We start from the raw sequence: 19,471 nt of genomic DNA on the forward strand, positions 1-19,471 counted from the left end.
ATTCAATCCAGCAACCTTTTGGTTACTGGCCCAACACTCTAGGCAACTTGCCACCCCATCTAGCTAGCTAGTTTTTACCTACCTAAAAAGAGAGGGTTGCTATGTTAGCTAGCTAGCTAAGGCTATCCAACACTGGAACTCTTCCAAGTCAAGGTAAGCTTCTGGTTTTATTAATTTAATGCCACCAGGGCCCTCCGGTGTAACTACTAAACTGCTTGCTGACTGTACTGCATGATTGCAGCGGCTATGACGTTAACTAATATGGTGACAACAATGTAGGCTATGTGTAGAGGTTAGTGGTTATGATATGAAGGTTTGGCTTGGGAAGGTTTTTTCGCCTGGTCAGAGACAGCTAATGTGTTGTGCACTTATGTCCACAAGTGAAGGGAAAATGTGAGAGGAGGAAATCGCGTAGATGTGAGAAGGAATTATACAACAATAAAAATAATCATGCTGTTTGTATTTTGCTGCTATGAAAGTGGACTGTGTTTGATCAGGGGTGTATTCATTCTGCCGATTCTGTTGAAAAATGGGGATAAACGGAAGCAAACGGATCGAAACGGGTATAAACATACCTGAATTTGTCCAACAAAAACTCTCGTTTGCAACTGTTGTTTAACACCCTAGATCAACTACATGCAGGCAAGCGTGTGGAAGGCGGTATTGAATGTGTCAATGTCTGTTATTTTGATGACTAAAAATGTTCTCTCGATCTGTGCACCTACGCTGTAAACTTTCAGTTACAGGCTAGGTTGTAGCAACCTCATGATGGGTTAGGGAAAATTTGAGTATCATGTCGTAACTTAAACGTGTCAATGTTACATTGACATGACTGAATGGAATATGAATGACATGATGTAATAGAAATAATAAAAATAATATACGGTATGCTAATAAAAAAAATAATAACTGACCTCCGCTAGGGTATATCAAAAATCTCAACTACTCATTATGATTTACAAAAGCGGATATGCACAAAGGTGGCGGCCTCCATGGACTTAATACGTTTTCTGTATTGTAGCTTTCTCACCGTTACCCTCTTTTTAGATCTGTATTTAGCACAGTATACATGATCCCAATTGAACAATGTTGTGCGCCATAGTTTAAAAACTCTGTAGATTGTTTTAGCACTATGACGTCATTCCTGTATTCTGCCATCTTTATGCACATGCGTGTTCAGAAAGTGCCATTGAGTAAGGAGAGGAGGCGGTTCCATCAGTACCTGTGCTCTGGGAGGCTTTGACCAATCCCTGCCTCAGGACCTCCCGTACCCACGTCTTGACCTTTGCTCTACCCTCCCCGCTCACCACTGACACCACCAGGTTGGGCGGAGGTAGCCCCCAGTGGACCGTCATCAGGGTGTAGACGATGGAAGGAGGGGTGTCCCACGAGAGACGCAGGAACTAGGGGAGAGAGAGAAAGAATAGTACATGCCAATAGTAGACAGTCTATACAATAATATAGTATAAAGTATATAGTATACTCTCTTCGTCTCCTTCCCTTCATCTGCACTAATGTAAAAGATATGTGTCTCTGCTCTATCATTACTACCAGAAAGCCATAGTAATGATGATTAATCAATTCAAGAACAAAATTAATGTTGACAGGAGAAAGAAAGCAGTATGAAAGATGGAAGCAGCAGAGAGAGAAACAGTCAGACAAGCACATACATAGTGAGAGAAAGCAAATAGATCTATAGTGGTTCCTCCTTTAAAAGTTGTGTCATACTGCGGAACACCCTGGGGCTGCTGCAGCATTCTGTGGCATGTTATCTATTTGTCAGCCATTTTTTCTGTTAATAAATCCTCTTAGAGCTACCCCCTACTTTTTTTCCATTTCCGCCTGAAGACATACCCAAATCTAACAGCCTGTAGCTCAGGCACAGAACCAAGGATATGCATATTCTTGGTACCATTTGAAAGGAAACACTCTGAAGTTTGTGTAAATGTGAATTGAATGTGGGAGAATATAACACAATATATCTGGTTTAGATAATACAATGTTGTATCATCATCTTTAAAATGAACAAGATAAAACAAGCATTCAGATAGGATGATGGGGACAATTTCAGTGAAAAACATTAGAGGGCAACAGTACTTGTGCAAAGTTTCAGAATGATAACTTCCAAAATGAGTGTGCTACATGACATGAAGTGACCCACATGTCCCATACAAGTAGCCCAAATGTACCCAAATGGCCAAATTGGTGAAGTTATACATTTTGAATGGAACAACTATATACAAAATACCAAAATGGTATTCTAACACCCCCCCACCCCCAAAGAAATGCAAAAAAACATGAAGAAAAAAAATATACATTTACAAAATAACACTTTCAATATTTGGAAGACCCTCAGTCATTGACACAATATTATGCTGCTGATGCCAGGTGCCATAGCACATCCATGCCTGCAGAAATACATTTGCCCAGATTAACACCACTTGTGGCAGGAGCTTCAGCTTCAGTGGGGGATGGACACCTTGGTACTGGGGGCTCCCATTCGGAGTCAGTGTCACTGTGAAAGAAAATGTTCAGTTCGAATAGTTTCACATATGAGCCCTGTATCAACAGGTATAATAAACAGATATATATAGAGTATAGGGAACATAAGGTTGAATATATTATTATAGACCTGCTAGATCTACGGTCTCATTTATATTATGACATTTCAGCTAGATCTGTCTCTATTATATTATGACAGACTAGCTAGATCTACTGTCTTTATTATATTACAACAGACCAGCTGTATCTACTGTCTCCATTTCACTTTGGCAATTTTTGTGGTCCTGCCCTCCCCTCAACAGCCTCAAATAGGCTATTTCATTTCACAAATAATATTTTATATTATTAATTTCAAACAACGGCATTAGCATGAGAAGAACTTACCAGTCCAAAATGATGTCCTCTCCGTTCAAAAAATATTAATCCATTTGGGAATCGCTAAATAAATCGTCCTCGGTCAATTTCTTCTAAAATTGTGTATACATCTGTATATCTAGACTTAGATTTCCCTGACTTAGTCGCCATACTGATTGATATATAAACAGCTGAATATGCGTTTTACCAAAACAACGCTGTGCGCAACATGCGTTGCTCCTTCCGGTATGAAACTTCATTGTCGAATGACCCTCTTTTAAGCTGGAGTTTACTACATGGGTTGGTCTTCCAACACATAAACATTAGATATTGCTGTTTGCTTCAGCTCATTGGCTATCTACCCAGCTAGATTTCAAGATGATCAGTGGTCATTGGGTTAAAATACAGTCAATCAACGAAACAGCGGGCAAATCATTGGTGCACAATGATGTCATTACTTGTTGTCTTCAAATCGGTTTCTTACAGTCAATACGTCCCGCGAAATGACCCATCAGGTTTGGTTGTGTTACAAACAAACCAGTTGATTGCAATGAAACCAAACATGACTGGAAAAGTCACGTTCTGTGTGTGTATTTACCTCGAGTGTGTCATCGAAAATGGAATGAGACGGAATTCACGACACAAGCAGTTCACAAAATGTTTCGTGTTAGGTTATAAAAATGGATTTGATCAAACAATGAGCATTGGGATTGCAAACAGAGGAAGATCGTCAAAGGTAAACTATTTATTTTATTGCAGTTTGTGATTTTGTTACACCTGTGCTGGTTGAAATCGTTGTTTTTTATGGGGCTCTATCCTCAGATAATCGCATCGTATTCTTTCGCAGTAAATCCTTTTTTAAATCTGACAACGCAGTTGGATTAGCAAGATTCTAGGCTTTCAATGCATGTGAGACACTTGTATTTTCATGAATGTTTAATATGACTATTTATGAAGCGATCACCGTATTTTGTCGAATTTCATCCCGCTACCGGGTTCCGTGCGCAGAGAGGTTAATGCAACTTATTGCTAGTTTGACCACCAGAGGACATCTTTGAGAACCATTTGATAGTCTTCTGCATTGGCATTATCAGAGAATTTAAAACCTTTTTGTAATAGCATAGTATATTGGATTGATAAGACATTTGGCTTAATTTGATTAATATTATGATGTTTCTATTCAGAGAAAAAAAAAAAAAAAAACTCATGGAATGGAAAATATGGCGCTGTACAATGTGACAGTCAGGAGAAGACTACAGGATTGAAGCATTCTAAATTGTTTGCCTTCATTAGACAACTTTGTTCCAATATTTCTGTAAATCAGTGATATTTATTCCATAGTAATTCGTTATGGATCCATAACTAAATCAACATCTACAATTTGAAAGAGTATTTTTATCATGATATTATTAACAAAATGTGTTTATTATGCTTGTGTGCAGTCTACAATACATTACTGTAGTAAACATGGGAACGTGCCTAATTCCTTACATAAGGGAGAGCAGGCCATTTCTGTACTACAGAATGCGGGGCGCATGGAAGACCGGGATTCAAATCCCCGATGGGGAGGAAGGAGTAAGCTGTCCTTGTAAATAAGAATTTGTTTTTAACTGATTCCATATGTATTATTTCATAGTTGTGATGTCTTCACTATTATTCTACAATGTAGAAAATAGTAAAAAAAATTAAAAAAAATATCCTGGATTTAGTAGGTGGGTCCAAACTTTTAACTGGTACTTGCTTAATTCATTTGATTAATATTATATTTTTTTCTATTCCAAGAAAAACTAAAAACCCTCTGGGTTTCCATTAGGATGGAACGGAAAATATGGAGGCAGTACAGTACTGGGCTATTTAGCTAAAGAATCCCCGCAGGGCACGTGCGTGACCGGGGTTCAATTCCCCGACAGGGACAAAGGAGTAGGCTGTGTCCTTGTAAATAAAAATTGACTTGCCTAGTTAAATAAAGTTTGCACTAAGAGCATAACATTTCTGCACCGGAATTTTCAAACGATTGTCTAACCAATACCCAAACAGAGATTAAGTGAAAGTAAAAAAACTAATTGATTTATCGAGACCAGTCCCCATGCTTGCCTCAGAGCAGCGTGAAACAGTGCTAAAACAGTTGCAGGCTTTTGCTTCTAACTTCAATTTTCTCTTGAAATAAATAAGACCTACACCATTTTTAACAGAACATTACTCAACACTAGTGAAACTCATTTCGCCTATGGTAGGCCTAAAACATATTTTTTTCAATGACGTAACTCTCCGCCGACAATTACATTTAGAGGATTGGAGGACTCTAAACTGATATCTAAGCGGCATTTCCATTAGATAAGAGACTTTTATCATTCTAAAGGAATTAATAATACATCGCTTTGTTTAAAAAGTAATGATATTTTGAAGATTTTGTTTTTATTTAACCTAGAATGAGTGAGAAAAAGGCAATTCTTGAACATGGGGTGAGACATTCTCACTAATTTGTAATTCAAATAAATAATCTTAAAGATTATGGATATTAAACATCTAGGTACATACAATTGTCTTTTATCGGTTAACTTCTTGTGTGTTAAATTTAAAGGGATATCAACCAGATTAATTTTCCTATGGCTTCCTCAAGCTGTGAAGTCTTTAGACATAGTTTCAGGCTTTTATTTTGAAAAATGAGCGAGAAAGAACCCATCGCGAGTTTTTCATGCGCAACAGCCATTTTCTCTCTTTCGCCTATGGAAGAAGCTACATTCCGGTTGACATATTATTGATTAAATACTGTAAAAACAACCTGAGGATTGATTATAAAAAACATTTAACATCTTTCGACGCACTTTACGGATTCTATTTGGAATTTTTGTCTGCGATGTCGTGACCGCTCGAGCCTGTGGATTTCTGAACATAACGTGCCAAACAAATGGAGGTATTTTGGATATAAAAATAATCTTTATGGAACAAAATGAACATTTATTGTGTAACTGGGAGTCTCGTGAGTGCAAACATCCGAAGATCATCAAAGGTAAGCGATTTAATTTATTGCTTTTCATGACCAATCTACTTGGCTGCTAGCTATTTGTAATATTTTGTCGACTGAGAGAGATGTTCTTACATAAACGCTTGTTATGCTTTCGCCGAAAAGCTTTATTGAAATCTGACACGCCAGGTGGATTATCAACAAGCTACGCTGTGTTTTGCTATATTGCACGTGTGATTTCATGAAAATTATTATAAATTAATATTTTTTTTTATTTAATTTGAATTTGACACTCAGCAATTGAGCGGATGTTGATGAAAAGGATCCCGCTAAAGGGATGGGTGCATCCAGAAGTTAAAAACTTAAATTCTTGTTAATCTTACTGCATTGTCCGATTTTACAATAGGCTTTACAGCGAAAGCATGCCATGCGATTGTTTGAGGACAGCGTCCCAGATTAACATATTTTTCAACCAGCACAGGCTTCATAAAATCACAAATAGCGATTAAATAATCACTTACTTTTTGAAAATCTTCCTCTGATTTGCAATCCAAAGGGTACCAGCTACAACATGCATGGTCGTTTTGTGAGATAAAATGCTTCTTTATTTCCCAAAAAGTCAGTTTAGTTGGCGCAATTGATTTGAGTTCTACATGCAGACAAAGGAATCTATAAAGCTACCACTAAACTTTGTTAAAACAAGCCAAACTATGTTTCTAATTCATCCTCAGGCACCCTAAAATGTGATTAAACTATAATATTTCATACAGAAAGAAGTATGTTCAAAAGAAAAGTAAGATTAGAAACTGCGTCGTCTTAATCGCGCACCCACAGACTGATTTCCAACTGTGACTCCCAGCACCAAAACTCAAAATTCTTCCTCATTTTGGAAGAAACAAGCCTGAAACCTTGAACAAAGACTGTTGACATCTAGTGGAAGCCATAGGAATTGCAATCTGGGAGAAGGAATTGCATAGGACCCATAGCTTTCCATTGTAAGAGCACGGGATCTCCAAAAAAACAACTTCTGGTTGGTTTTTCTTTGGATTTTCTCCTGCCATATAAATTGTGTTATAGTCTCATATATTATTTTAACTTTGCTTTCTATCCAATGGTACCAATTATATGCATATCCTGGCTTCTGGGCCTGAGTAACAGGCAGTTTACTTTGGGCACGTCAGTCAGGCGGAAATTCTGAAAAAAGGACCCTAGCCTCAACCGCTTTCTTGGCAACCATGCGTTTTTTCCAGCCCTTTGTCCACTGATCTCCACGGATGGTTGTCAGCATGGTTGTAAGCTCTCCAAAAACACATTCACGTATTAACTTCTCTAGGGTAGGGGGCAGCATTCGGAATTTTGGATGAAAAGCATGCCCAAATTAAATGGCCTGCTACTCGGGCCCAGGAGATATGATATGCATATAACTGGTAGATGTGGATAGAAAACACTCTAACGTTTCCAAAACTGTTAAAATAGTGTCTGTGAGTATAACAGAACTGATTTGACAGTTTACAGTATCCATTGACTTAGGACTCAAATTGCAGTTCCTATGCCTTCCACTAGATGTCAACAGTCATTAGAAATGGTTTCAGGCTTGCATTCTGATAAATGAGGGAGTAAGACCAGTCTGAATGAGTGGACCCTTGTCGTGTCACAGAGAGAGTGCTTTTGTTGTGCGACCGAGAGAGTGCCTTTCTTGTTTACCTTTTATATTGACGACGTTATTATCCGGTTGAAATATTATAGATCATTTAGGCTAAAAACAACCTGAGGATTGAATATAAACATTGTTTGACATGTTTCTATGAACTTTACGGATACAATTTGGATTTTTTTTTTGTCTGCCTGTTTTGACTGTGTTTGAGCCTGTGGATTACTGAAGAAAACGTGCAAACAAAACGGAGGTTTTTGGATATAAAGAGACTTCATCGAACAAAAGGAACATTTATTGAGTAAATGAATGTATTCTGAGTGCAACCATATGAAGATCATCAAAAGGTAAGGGATTAATTTTCTCTATTTCTGACTTGTATAACTCTTCTACTTGGCTGGTTACTGTTTGTAATGATTTGTCTGCTGGGCTATTATCAAATAAACGTAAGGTATGCTTTCGCCATAAAGCATTTTTTAAATCTGACACACGTGGTTGGATTCACAAGAAGTTAATCTTTAAACCTATGTAAAATATGTTTTGTTTTCTGAATTTTTATAATGAGTATTTCTGTATTTGAATTTGGCACTCTGTAATCTCACTGGCTGTTGGCCAGATGGGACGCTAGCGTCCCACATAACCTAGAGAGGTTTGAAGTAGACAATTATCGATTTTATTACACAGTATGCCTACACATTGATTGGCTATATACCTTCTTTTTTATATAAAATGCTCTGAAACCAAAATACCTTTAGTTTTGGTGATCCTCTCAGCACCGGCTCATTTTCAAGTCCTCTGGTGTTTACAGTCCTAACTCTGAAACGGATAGCACCATAGAAAGAAGCTGGCTTGATGAAAACGATGAAGATAAGAAATCAGAGATATGCTGGACCCTGTCAGAGAGGTGTTTCTGGGTACACATCGCTTATTTCTATGTAGGATTATAGCAATATTTTGTTACGTTTAAGGCCTATTTACATGTATATTTCTATTATTGTACCTAAATGTATTTTTTCTTCTCCAAATGCAGACAATGAGCCAAAACACACTGCCGCAAGGTTTTGCATTGCAAATGAGGGCATAAACTGGGTCAAGACACCAGCAGAGTAAGTAGACCTTCATGTAGTAAAATAAAGGTTAAATACAAATAAGTAAAAGACCTACAAAACCTTCGGTAGGCTACGGTATGTTTTTTTTTAAAAGCGCTGTACTGCAGCACCAGCTGTGCCACCAGAGACTCTGGGTTCGCGCCCAGGCTCTGTCGCAACCGGGAGGTCCGTGGGGCGACGCACAATTGGCCCAGCGTCGTCCGGGTTAGGGAGGGCATGGCCGGTAGGGATATCCTTGTCTCATCGCGCACCAGCGACTCCTGTGGCGGGCCGGGCGCAGTGCACGCTAACCAAGGTTGCCAGGTGCACGGTGTTTCCTCCGACACATTGGTGCGGCTGGCTTCCGGGTTGGATGCGCGCTGTGTTAAGAAGCAGTGCGGCTTGGTTGGGTTGTGTATCGGAGGACGCATGACTTTCAACCTTCGTCTCTCCCGAGCTCGTACGGTAGTTCTAGCGATGAGACAAGATAGTAGCTACTAAAAACAATTGGATACCACGAAATTGGGGAGAAAAAGGGGTAAAATGTAATGTAAAAAATAATCTATACATGTTGGTCTCCTGATTTAAACATGATCGAACTTGTTTGGCATCAACTGAAAACATTCATCCGTAACTCCGACAAGCAAAGATGAACTAGTCAAGGCCATCAAGATGTTTTGGCAAGAGAAATTGACGACAGAACAATGCAAAAAATACATTCATCTCAGCAAGGTTTTAACTGTGGTCGTGGAGCTGGGTGGAAGTGCGTCTAAAATGTAGTTTATATAAACATCCCCATTTGAATGCATTTTTCTCATTATTTTATTAACGAAAGCATAAAGATGTTGATGAAGAAATACTGTACTGCTGTTTTGAGTTAGAAATGTAACACTTTAGAGTGCTTAAGCATCGAATACATTGCAAGTTGAGGGATTTTCACAACAGTGGCCGGGTTATAAAAAGTCTATTGTCCTGCTAATAGGAAACATTTGCATGATGGGCTACACCTGCTACAGTTGTGAAAAACAAGTTTGAAAACCTGTTTTCCAGTTGTCCATACTAATGTAAATAAAAACATAACATCTTGTTTACATTCTTTATTGTGTCACACATAATTTGTATGTAACTTTCCAATTACTTTTAGAGTTTGGGATTTACAAATGTGCGCTTTTCAATATTATTTACATTGTTTTAGTTAGAACGTGCAGACTTTTTTCCTTTAAACTATTGTATTATGTAGTATGCTACATTTCTGACCAGTTGCAATTGTAAGTAGGGCTAATAAAATAAATCCTACTTCTATTTGGGCAGCAGGGAGAGCGTTGGACTAGTAACCGAAAGGTTGCAAGTTCGAATCCCCGAGCTGACAAAGGTACAAATCTGTCGTTCTGCCCCTGAACAGGCAGTTAAACCCACTGTTCCTAGGCCGTCATTGAAAATAAGAATTTGTTCTTACCTGACTTGCCTAGTAAAATAAAGGTCAAATTTAAAAATAAAATTAATTAGGCTGTTAAGCTTATTAGCCTACCTCATCCAGTTAAGCAATTTTATATAGGTCTAGGCTCTGAAGAAATAGACTCCAATTAAGCCCTCTTGTTGTTTGTAAAGTCAAATTAAAATGAATATTATTGTTGAAATGAATTGCTTGACTGGTGTAGGTTCTCTACATCTGTTGGTGTGCAACACTTGCATAACAAGTTAGCTATATTTTCAGCACCAACCTCTGTATTGATTGCCGCCAGTTGTTTTTTAAATTGAACCTTTATTTAACTAGGCAAGTCAGGTAAGAAAAACATCTTATTTACAAATGGCGGCCTACTCCGGCCAAACCCGGATGACGCTGGGCCAATTGTGCCCCGCCCTATGGCACTCCCAATCATGGTCGGATGTGATACAGCCTGAATTCGAACAAGGGACTGTAGTAAAGCCTCTTGCACCGAGATGCAGTGCCTTAGACTGCTGCACCACTCGGGAGCCATGACCAATAAATAAATACATTTTTCTTTATTTCAGAACACTAACTGTGTAGGTAGATACGTGTAGGTATATTGCCTTGCAAAAGTATTCATCCCCCTTGGCGTTTTTCCTATTTGGTTGAATTACAACCTGTAATTATTTGTATTTTTTTTCATGTAATAGGCATACACAAAATAGTCCAAATAGGTGAAGTGAAATGAAAATAATTACTTCTTTCAAAAAAAAAAACTGAAAAGTGGTGCGTGCATATGTATTCACCCCCTTTGCTATGAAACCCCTAAATAAGATCTGGTGCAACCTATTACCTTCAGAAGTCACATAATTAGTACAATAAATTCCACCTGTGTGCAATCCAAGTGTCACATGATCTCAGTATATATACACCTGTTATGAAATGCCCCAGAGTCTGCAACACCACTCAACAAGGGGTACCATGAAGACCAAGGAGCGATCCAAACAGGTCAGGGATAAAGTTGAAAAGAAGTACAGATCAGGGTTGGGTTATTTAAAAAATATCTGAAACTTTGATCATTCCACGGAGCACCATTAAATAAATTGTAAAAAAATGGAAAGAATGTCACCACAACAAACCTGCCAAGAGAGGGCCGCCCACCAAAACTCACGGACCTGGCAAGGAGGGCATTAATCAGAGAGGCAACAAAGAGACCAAAGATAACCCTGAAGGATCTGCAAAGCTTCACAGCGGAGATTGGAGTATATGTCCATAGAACCACTTTAAGCCGTACACACCACAGATCTGGGCTTTACAGAAGAATGGCCAGGAATAAGCCATTGCTTAAAGTGTTAGCCAAACGGCATGTGGGAGACTCCCCAAACATATGGAAGAAGGTATTCTGGTCAGATGAGAATAAATTGAGCTTTTTGGCCATCAAGATAAACGCTATGTCTGGCGCAAACCCAACACCTCTCATCACCCTGAGACCACCATCCACAATGAAGCATGGTGGTGGCAGCATCCTGCTGTGTGGATGTTTTTCCATTGGCAGGGACTGGGAAACTGGTCAGAATTGAAGGAATGATGGATGGTGCTAAATACAGGGAAATTCTTGAGAGAAACCTGTTTCAGTCTTCCAGTGATTTGAGACTGGGACCGAGGTTCACCTTCGAGCAGGACAATGATCCTAAGCATACTGCTAAAACAACACTTGAGATGTTTATTGGGAAACATTTAAATGTCTTGGAATGGCCTAGTCAAAGACCAGACCTCAATCAATTGAGAATCTGTGATATGACTGTTTTGCTGTACACCAGTGGAACCCATCCAACTTGAAGGAGCTGGAGCAGTTTTGCCTTGAAAAATGGGCAAACATTCCAGTGGCTAGATGTGCCAAGCTTATAGAGACATACCCGAAGAGACTTGCAGCTATAATTCCTGCAAAAGGTGGCTCTACAAATTATTGACTGGGGGGTGAATCGTTTTCAGTTTGTCTTATTTCTTGCTTGTTTCACAAAAAAATATTTTGCATCTTCAAAGTGGTAGGCATGTTGGGTAAATAAAATGATACAAACCCCCCAAAAAATGTATTTTAATTGCAGGTTGTAAAGTTACAAAATAGGAAAAATGCCAAGGGGGGGTGAATATTTTCGGAAACCTCTGTAGATGTGGAACGATAGATACAAATGATTAGTTGGGGGGGGGATTTTCACCTAGCTCAAGTTGGGCAGGGGGCTTCACACCTAGCTCGGCTATTAGACAATTCTTTAGTAAAGGTTGAATAGACTATTGTTCAGCTAATAGCTCATCCTGCTACTACGCTTGTAAAAAAACTAATAATAATACTTTTACCCCTTTCCACATGTTGAAGACTACAATTGATAAAGTGTTTTTGGCCACAATCGGCCCCAACCCCAATTAATACATTTGGGCACAGTCGATAGCGTGCTGGACTTCGGGCCAAAATGTTGAGGGTTCAAAACCTGCTCCCTCCTTGTTTCATTACTTTATTATGCCGGTCTCAGAGCAAAAAACTCCCATCTCGTTCCTCGCGTCATTCTTTTCCTGAGTGGATCTCTTGTGGGCATGCTGGCAGGATGGACTGTTTTTTATTCTATACAGTGGGGCAAAAGAGTATGTAGTCAGCCACCAATTGTGCAAGTTCTCCCACTTTAAAAGATGAGAGAGGCCTATTTGGTCAATAACAAAAGTTTATCTCAATACTTTGTTATATACCCTTTGTTGGCAATGACAGAGGTCAAACATTTTCTGTAAGTCTTCACAAGGTTTTCACACACTGTTGCTGGTATTTTGGCCCATTCCTCCATGCAGATCTCCTCTAGAGCAGTGATGTTGTGGGGCTGTTGCTGGGAAACACGGACTTTCAACTCCCTCCAAAGATTTTCTATGGGGTTGAGATCTGGAGACTGGCTAGGCCACTCCAGGACCTTGAAATGCAACTTACGAAGCCACTCCTTCGTTGCCCGGGCGGTGTGTTTGGGATCATTGTCATGCTGAAAGACCCAGCCACATTTCATCTTCAATGCCCTTGCTGATGGAAAGAGTTTTTCACTCAAAATCTCACGATACATGGCCCCATTCATTCTTTCCTTTACACGGATCAGTCGTCCTGGTCCCTTTGCAGAAAAACAGCCCCAAAGCATGATGTTTCCACCCCCATGCTTCACAGTAGGTATGGTATTCTTTGGATGCAACTCAGCATTCTTTGTCCTCCAAACACGACGAGTTGAGTTTTTACCAAAAAGTTATATTTTGGTTTCATCTGACCATATGACATTCTCCCAATCTTCTTCTGGATCATCCAAATGCTCTCTAGCAAACTTCAGACGGGCCTGGACATGTACTGGCTTAAGCAGGGGGACACGTCTGGCACTGCAGGATTTGAGTCCCTGGCGGCGTAGTGTGTTACTGATGGTAGGCTTTGTTACTTTGGTCCCAGCTCTCTGCAGGTCATTCACTCGGTCCCCCCGTGTGGTTCTGGGATTTTTGCTCACCGTTCTTGTGATAATTTTGACCCCACGGGGTGAGATCTTGCGTGGAGCCCCAGATCGAGGAAGATTATCAGTGGTATTGCATGTCTTCCATTTCCTAATAATTGCTCCCACAGTTGATTTATTCAAACCAAGCTGCTTACCTATTGCAGATTCAGTCTTCCCAGCCTGGTGCAAGTATACAATTTTGTTTACAATATACAAAGTATACAATGTTTCTGGTGTCCTTTGACAGCTCTTTGGTAACAAGTTCAAACAGGTGCCATCAAAACAGGTAACAAGTGGAGGACAGATGAGCCTCTTAAAGAAGAAGTTACAGGTCTGTGAGAGCCAGAAATCTTGCCTGTTTGTAGGTGACCAAATACTTATTTTCCACCATAATTTGCAAATAAATTCATTAAAAATCCTACAATGTGATTTTCTGGATTTTTTTTCTAATTTTGTCATAGTTGAAGTGTACCTATGGTGATATTACAGGCCTCTCATCTTTTTAAGTGGGAGAACTTGCACAATTGGTGGCTGACTAAATATTTATTTTGCCCCACTCTATATATGAACTACAAATCAGCCTTTACTTAAACCAAGGTTTCTAGTCTTTTGCATAGTTACAATGTGTAATCATTGGTGTCCCAGGAGCAGGAGTGGTAAACACTGTTGAAGTGTATAATTGTAATACATGCATGCAGACACAGCATCATTCAAAGCATGGAGTTTGATACACCTGGTATTGGATATGACTGAAAAAAAAAACATCCTAAATAGCGATTTTCATAAATGTACTTTATAACAAAAAAATATGCACAATCGTTTGTCTCTACATTAACTAACATATTCCTCTCAATTGTACATTTTTTGCTTGACTCGTTATGACGTTATAATTACTTAAATTTGCTTCCACCATAGTGTTTTGTCAGCCATCTTTGAAAGTCACCAGAGATGGGTGGCTCGCGTCAAATTCGTCATTAGAACCACTCGGAATGATTGGTCATATAAAAACCTTGGGACCCAAATACATAATGAGTGTTTTCACTCCCCCTTGCGGTGGTCTGGAGCAATGCAGCCGTGACGCTGGGTACCTCTTAAGTCCAGCAGTGTAAGCTCACAACTTTTAAAGGAGGAAACACTGTAGAGAGAGGGAGGAGCATACAGACAGACAGAAAGACAGAAAGACAGACACCTACTTTGCTGTGTCTCTTGCTGGCACCGGCGAACTCCAGCTCTCCGAAGGCGTCGGTGGGGTACTCGGAGGAATGCTGGGAGCTGTCCCAGTGGCTGACGATGGCTGTGCTGAAATAGTCCCCCAGAGCCACTGACTCATGGGTGTCCCGCGTACCCCCACACTGACACAGCCTGCCATTACTAAGGGAAAGGAAATGGGACAATCAGCAGCAGCATAGGAAAATATTAATTATTACTTTGATAATTTACATTATAAGAATAACATATTCATCATTACTATATTCAAGCTTTACACAGTTATTGGCCTCCTGAGCTTGCATTATTTTGAGCAATAGGTGAAAATTTTGAAATGTTAATAAAACAAAATGTAGAGAATGTGGGAAACTGGGAATGCGATTAGACTTTACCTGAAAGAATCCTCTACGAAAGTTGTGCACACTCGTTTCTTGATAATTTTGGGTATCCAGCTCTGAAATTATAATTAGAAGGTTAGTTTATAACCATCAAGATTGCTGATATTTGATTGATTCAAGAAGCAAAATACACATTGGTGCGTTATTGCAGGAGTTCGGTTTCCACCCTGAGACTTTCAGGGTGCCTCACTAAATTAAGAGGAGGCCTAACTGTTAGGCCTCCTGTAATATTAAATCCAAACTATGACACTGTTTTTTTATATTTCAACCCTGTCAAACTGTGCTCATGCATTACATGTGAAAAATATTGATCTTGCTGCTGTTTTCTGTTTGCTAGTTTTTCTCCAGCTTTTTCTGGGACACCTTGAAACCTCACCGATGCCCCCAAAGGTTGAAGGTAATAGGTGCTTTGAAATAAGTACCATGTAGTGTTGGAAAACTACCAGTAATTTACCAAAGTTACCTGAAGTTTCTGTAATTAACAAGTAATCTATGGAAAATGTGGTCATTTATACTTCAATAATATTTAAAAAATGTATTAATATATTCATTTTTTTCTTCAAATGTACATCTGTGTCCATATTGTCCATGTCATGAGTTTCTAGTGGATAGCCATATTATTCAAGAGAAAATAGCTAATGAAAAAAGCATTAATCAACAATGGCATAATTGTCAAGTAATCTGCCACCGGTTTGCCACCCATTTGCCATATTGTTACTCCTACATAGCAAATAGGCCAGTCTTACCTAGTGTTGATCTTCAGTGTAACATTTCTTGTGTTGATTCAAGTATTAAAATCCACACCCACTATTATCATATTTCCCAGCATGCTCTGTTGATTTTTAGAATTGTTTGTTTTAATATCTATGTCTTTGCATGTACATTGATTGATTCATTAATCTTGTGCTACTCAAATATAAATAACATACAGTTTGTTAAACTAATCCAACATGTTACTTGGATTTATTGCACCCATTACTGTTTTAGGTCAGGGGTGGGCAGATTTTTGGCTCGAGAGCCAAAACGGGATTTTGAAATTCTACAGAGGGTTGCATTTTTTGGGAGACCCAATTATTTATTTATTTTTAGCAGTTTGCAGGTGCCTCTTGATTGGCGTAGCTTGAGGCGTCATTACAGACCGGGTTTGATCCCTGGGAGACCTATGAGGCAGCGCACAATTGGCCCAGCGTCATCTGGGTTAGGAAAGGGTTTGGCAGGCCGGGCGCAAGCACGCTGACATGGTTGCCAGGTGTTTCCTCCGACACATTGCTGCAGCTGGCTTCTGGGTTAAGCGGGCATTGTGCCTAGAAGCAGAGCGGCTTGGCTGGGCCATGTTTCGGAGGACGCAAGGCTCTCGACCTTCACCTTTCCTGCGTCCATACGAGAGTTGCTGCGATGGGACAAGACTGTAACTACCAATTGGATACCACGAAATTGGGGACAAAAAAGGACAATAAAAAAAATATATATATTTTCTCTCGCGGGCCGGCTTGAAGTGCCCGACGGGCCGTACTTTGTCCCCTCTCTTGGTTTAGGTAGTCTCATATTGTGGGTGAATAAAAATTATTTTTAAAAATTCAGTCCACTCTTGCTGAATTCCAAGCCTGCATAATGTGACTTGCAGTCCTACTGTTACCTGTAAAACCATGAGTTCAGGCCACTGTATTAGGGTAAAGCTAGGCCCTTTATAAAAATATGTATGGTATTGTGTTAAAAGAATAACGTAAACTCGTACATCGCCTTGGTCCGTACTATTTTAGCGCCCCAAAAACTTAATAATTCCAGATCAACTGTAATATCAATACCATTGTAGAGCACAATTTCTCCCCTTTCCAACAAAATAAATGACATGACCTAAACGCTGCCCGTTTCTGCATAAGTCAAGCAGGCAATGAGCCCCGTCGGGTCTTTTTAAAAATGGAGTGTGGGGAAGCGAAACTAATGCGAGATAGTGAGAAGGAGAGATGTCGTGTTGGAAAATGGCTTTTTTTCCCCACTCAATCTGTCCAACTTATCACAATATCGCCTCTAAAATGTTAATGAAACAATATAAAGAGTTTATATAATGTCATTACATACCTATTTGAAGATTTGTGTTTGAATTTTAATAGTTTTTTAGGGCAGTGCTCAAGTGATCTTTGAAGTAAACAGCGGCTTTGAGAATGATGATCGCATGCAATGATGTCGCAAAAAAATGACTTGGTATCCATCTTACCCCCGTCACTGTCCATTTCTTGTTTTTAAAGGATGATAGAAGTGCTACACCTGGTGGAGAGATTGTAAGACAGAAATAGTTGCTTTATGCGTGCTGTACGTTACGACATGATGTAACGGAGGGTCTGCTTTTTCAACTTTTCTCCAATACTAGAGCCATCAATCACCATGTCGATCAACGCATGAATAGAAACCTAGTTCACACCCCCGATTTTGAAGTCAACACAGTCCCATTAGTTTTCTTTGTAGCCTCGTTTGAATATTGCGGTGGCGCACATTTGTACGGAATGGGGTGAGTTTACTTTATACATTTAATTATATTCTCTTAGGATCTCACTTGGTGAAGGCCACAGGACTGAAATGGAAACATTTTATTTTTCTCAACGCTCTGCTGATGAGTATTTTTCTCAGCTCATACAGGAGTAATACTGTAGCTCAGTTGGTAGAGCATGGCGCTTGTAACGCCAGGGTAGTGGGTTCGATCCCCGGGACCACCCATACGTAGAATGTATGCACACATGACTGTAAGTCGCTTTGGATAAAAGCGTCTGCTAAATGGCATATATTATTATTATTATTATTATTAATACAGGCCTAGTGCACTAATTTGGTGCGGATAACTTTTATTTATATATATTTTTTTTAATTGTGATTTATCAGGGGGTACTTCAACCCGCTATGCTCGAATGGCAAGGCACTCTAGGAAATACGCAAATAAGGCTTTACACTAAAGCAGTGTGTTAATTTAACACTGAAAAGTGTGCACCCCTATACACTGGGCCGGTGTTAAATCAGACCAGTGGTAGATGTAACACTCTGTGTGGATTTAACACAGGGGACTTTGCTGTGTATTTAAAAACTCATGGTCATGCAACATACTTTTGGCGATGCTTGGAAAACAGTGTATGCAAAATCACAATGCGTAAAAACTCACTCAGATGTACAATTGACCAATTGTAAAATAATGTGATACCAGGAAGAATAGCCAACATTTATTTTACAAACGAATAATACCATAAGTATGTTGTTATCCCACATTCTACAGTAGCGCATAGCTAGGCAACTCGAAAGACAAGTTTCAAAATGTTGATTGAAGCCGTGTTGAAAGCGTGTTTGCTGCCGCGCCACACACGGTACTCTCAGCCTTTTTTAATCGTAGTCTAACCCCCACATGCAGTAAATCAATACTGTATAGTACAGTCAACTTTAGGATACAACGGAATACAATTTCTCACAAATTTTGGAAGCATTCCCACCTGATCTTTCTCGGTCTTTGACATTTCGCCGCCGTCTTCTCCTTCCGTATCGCTCATCTCAAATACCTATCGTTTTATTCCCGAAAAACTATGAATAGATAAGTTACACATTTGACTAAAACTGTTCTAAATTACTGACCATGCGGTGAGCGTTCAGAATTGAGTATGAAAATCCAGTTTCGTTGTGGTTACATTCGGCGACACGTCTGCTAGGTAGGTGTGGTTAGAATCAAGAAAGGGTATGTAGAAGGAAATCTGAAAAAAGTTTATTGCGAAAATGGGGTAAGACCAATGCAGCATATGGACAACAAGTCAAGTCTAGACAGACAATTAAGGCATGGCATGACTTAATAATGCGGATAGTAAACGTTGAATATGCGCCAAACTATCCACCTTTAATATTTCATAATAACACAAACAAAAAATATAAATGCAACATGTAAAGTGTTGGTCCCATGTTTATTGAGCTGAAATAAAATATCCTAGAAATGTTCCATATGCACAAAAAGCTTATTTCTCTAAAATGTTGTGCACACTTTTTTTACATTCCTGTTGGTGAGCATTTCTCTGTTGCCAAGACAATCCATCCACTTGACAGGTGTGGCATATCAAGAAGCTGATTAAACTGCATGAGCATTACACAGGTGCACCTTGGGCTGAGGACAATTTTATTTAACCTTTATTTAACCAGGTAGGCCTGTTGAGAACAAGTTCTCATTTACAATTGCGACCTGGCCAAGATAAAGCAAAGCAGTGCGACACAAACAACAACCCAGAGTTACACATAAACAAACGTACAGTCAATAACACAATAGAAACATCTATATACAGTGTGTGCAAATGTAGAAGAGTAGGGAGGTAAGGCAATAAATAGGCCATAGAGCCAAAATAATTACAATTTAGCA

General features: G+C 39.4%; 1 protein-coding gene across 17 annotated transcripts in view; it reads right to left on the reverse strand.

The window, feature by feature from the left end:
- Nucleotides 1-18,808, reverse strand: part of LOC118363680 (transient receptor potential cation channel subfamily M member 4-like) — a 269,567-nt gene extending 250,759 nt beyond the window's left edge. For 15 of the 17 annotated variants that reach the window (XM_052486176.1, XM_052486179.1, XM_052486166.1 and 12 more), the window contains exons 1-4: nt 18,567-18,807; nt 15,091-15,152; nt 14,686-14,863; nt 1,223-1,403 (exon numbers count right to left, since the gene is read on the reverse strand). In XM_052486176.1, the coding sequence (XP_052342136.1) occupies nt 1,223-1,403; nt 14,686-14,863; nt 15,091-15,152; nt 18,567-18,623 (478 nt within the window). In that variant the 5' untranslated portion in view covers nt 18,624-18,807. Of the gene's footprint in view, nt 1-1,222; nt 1,404-14,685; nt 14,864-15,090; nt 15,153-18,566 lie in introns of all 17 variants that reach the window. The other 2 variants (XM_052486181.1, XM_035744809.2) reach the window with 2 other exon arrangements.
- Nucleotides 18,809-19,471: the final 663 nt, after the last annotated feature.

Source organism: Oncorhynchus keta, chromosome 3 (genome assembly GCF_023373465.1).
Source record: "Oncorhynchus keta strain PuntledgeMale-10-30-2019 chromosome 3, Oket_V2, whole genome shotgun sequence".
Taxonomy (NCBI): domain Eukaryota; kingdom Metazoa; phylum Chordata; class Actinopteri; order Salmoniformes; family Salmonidae; genus Oncorhynchus; species Oncorhynchus keta.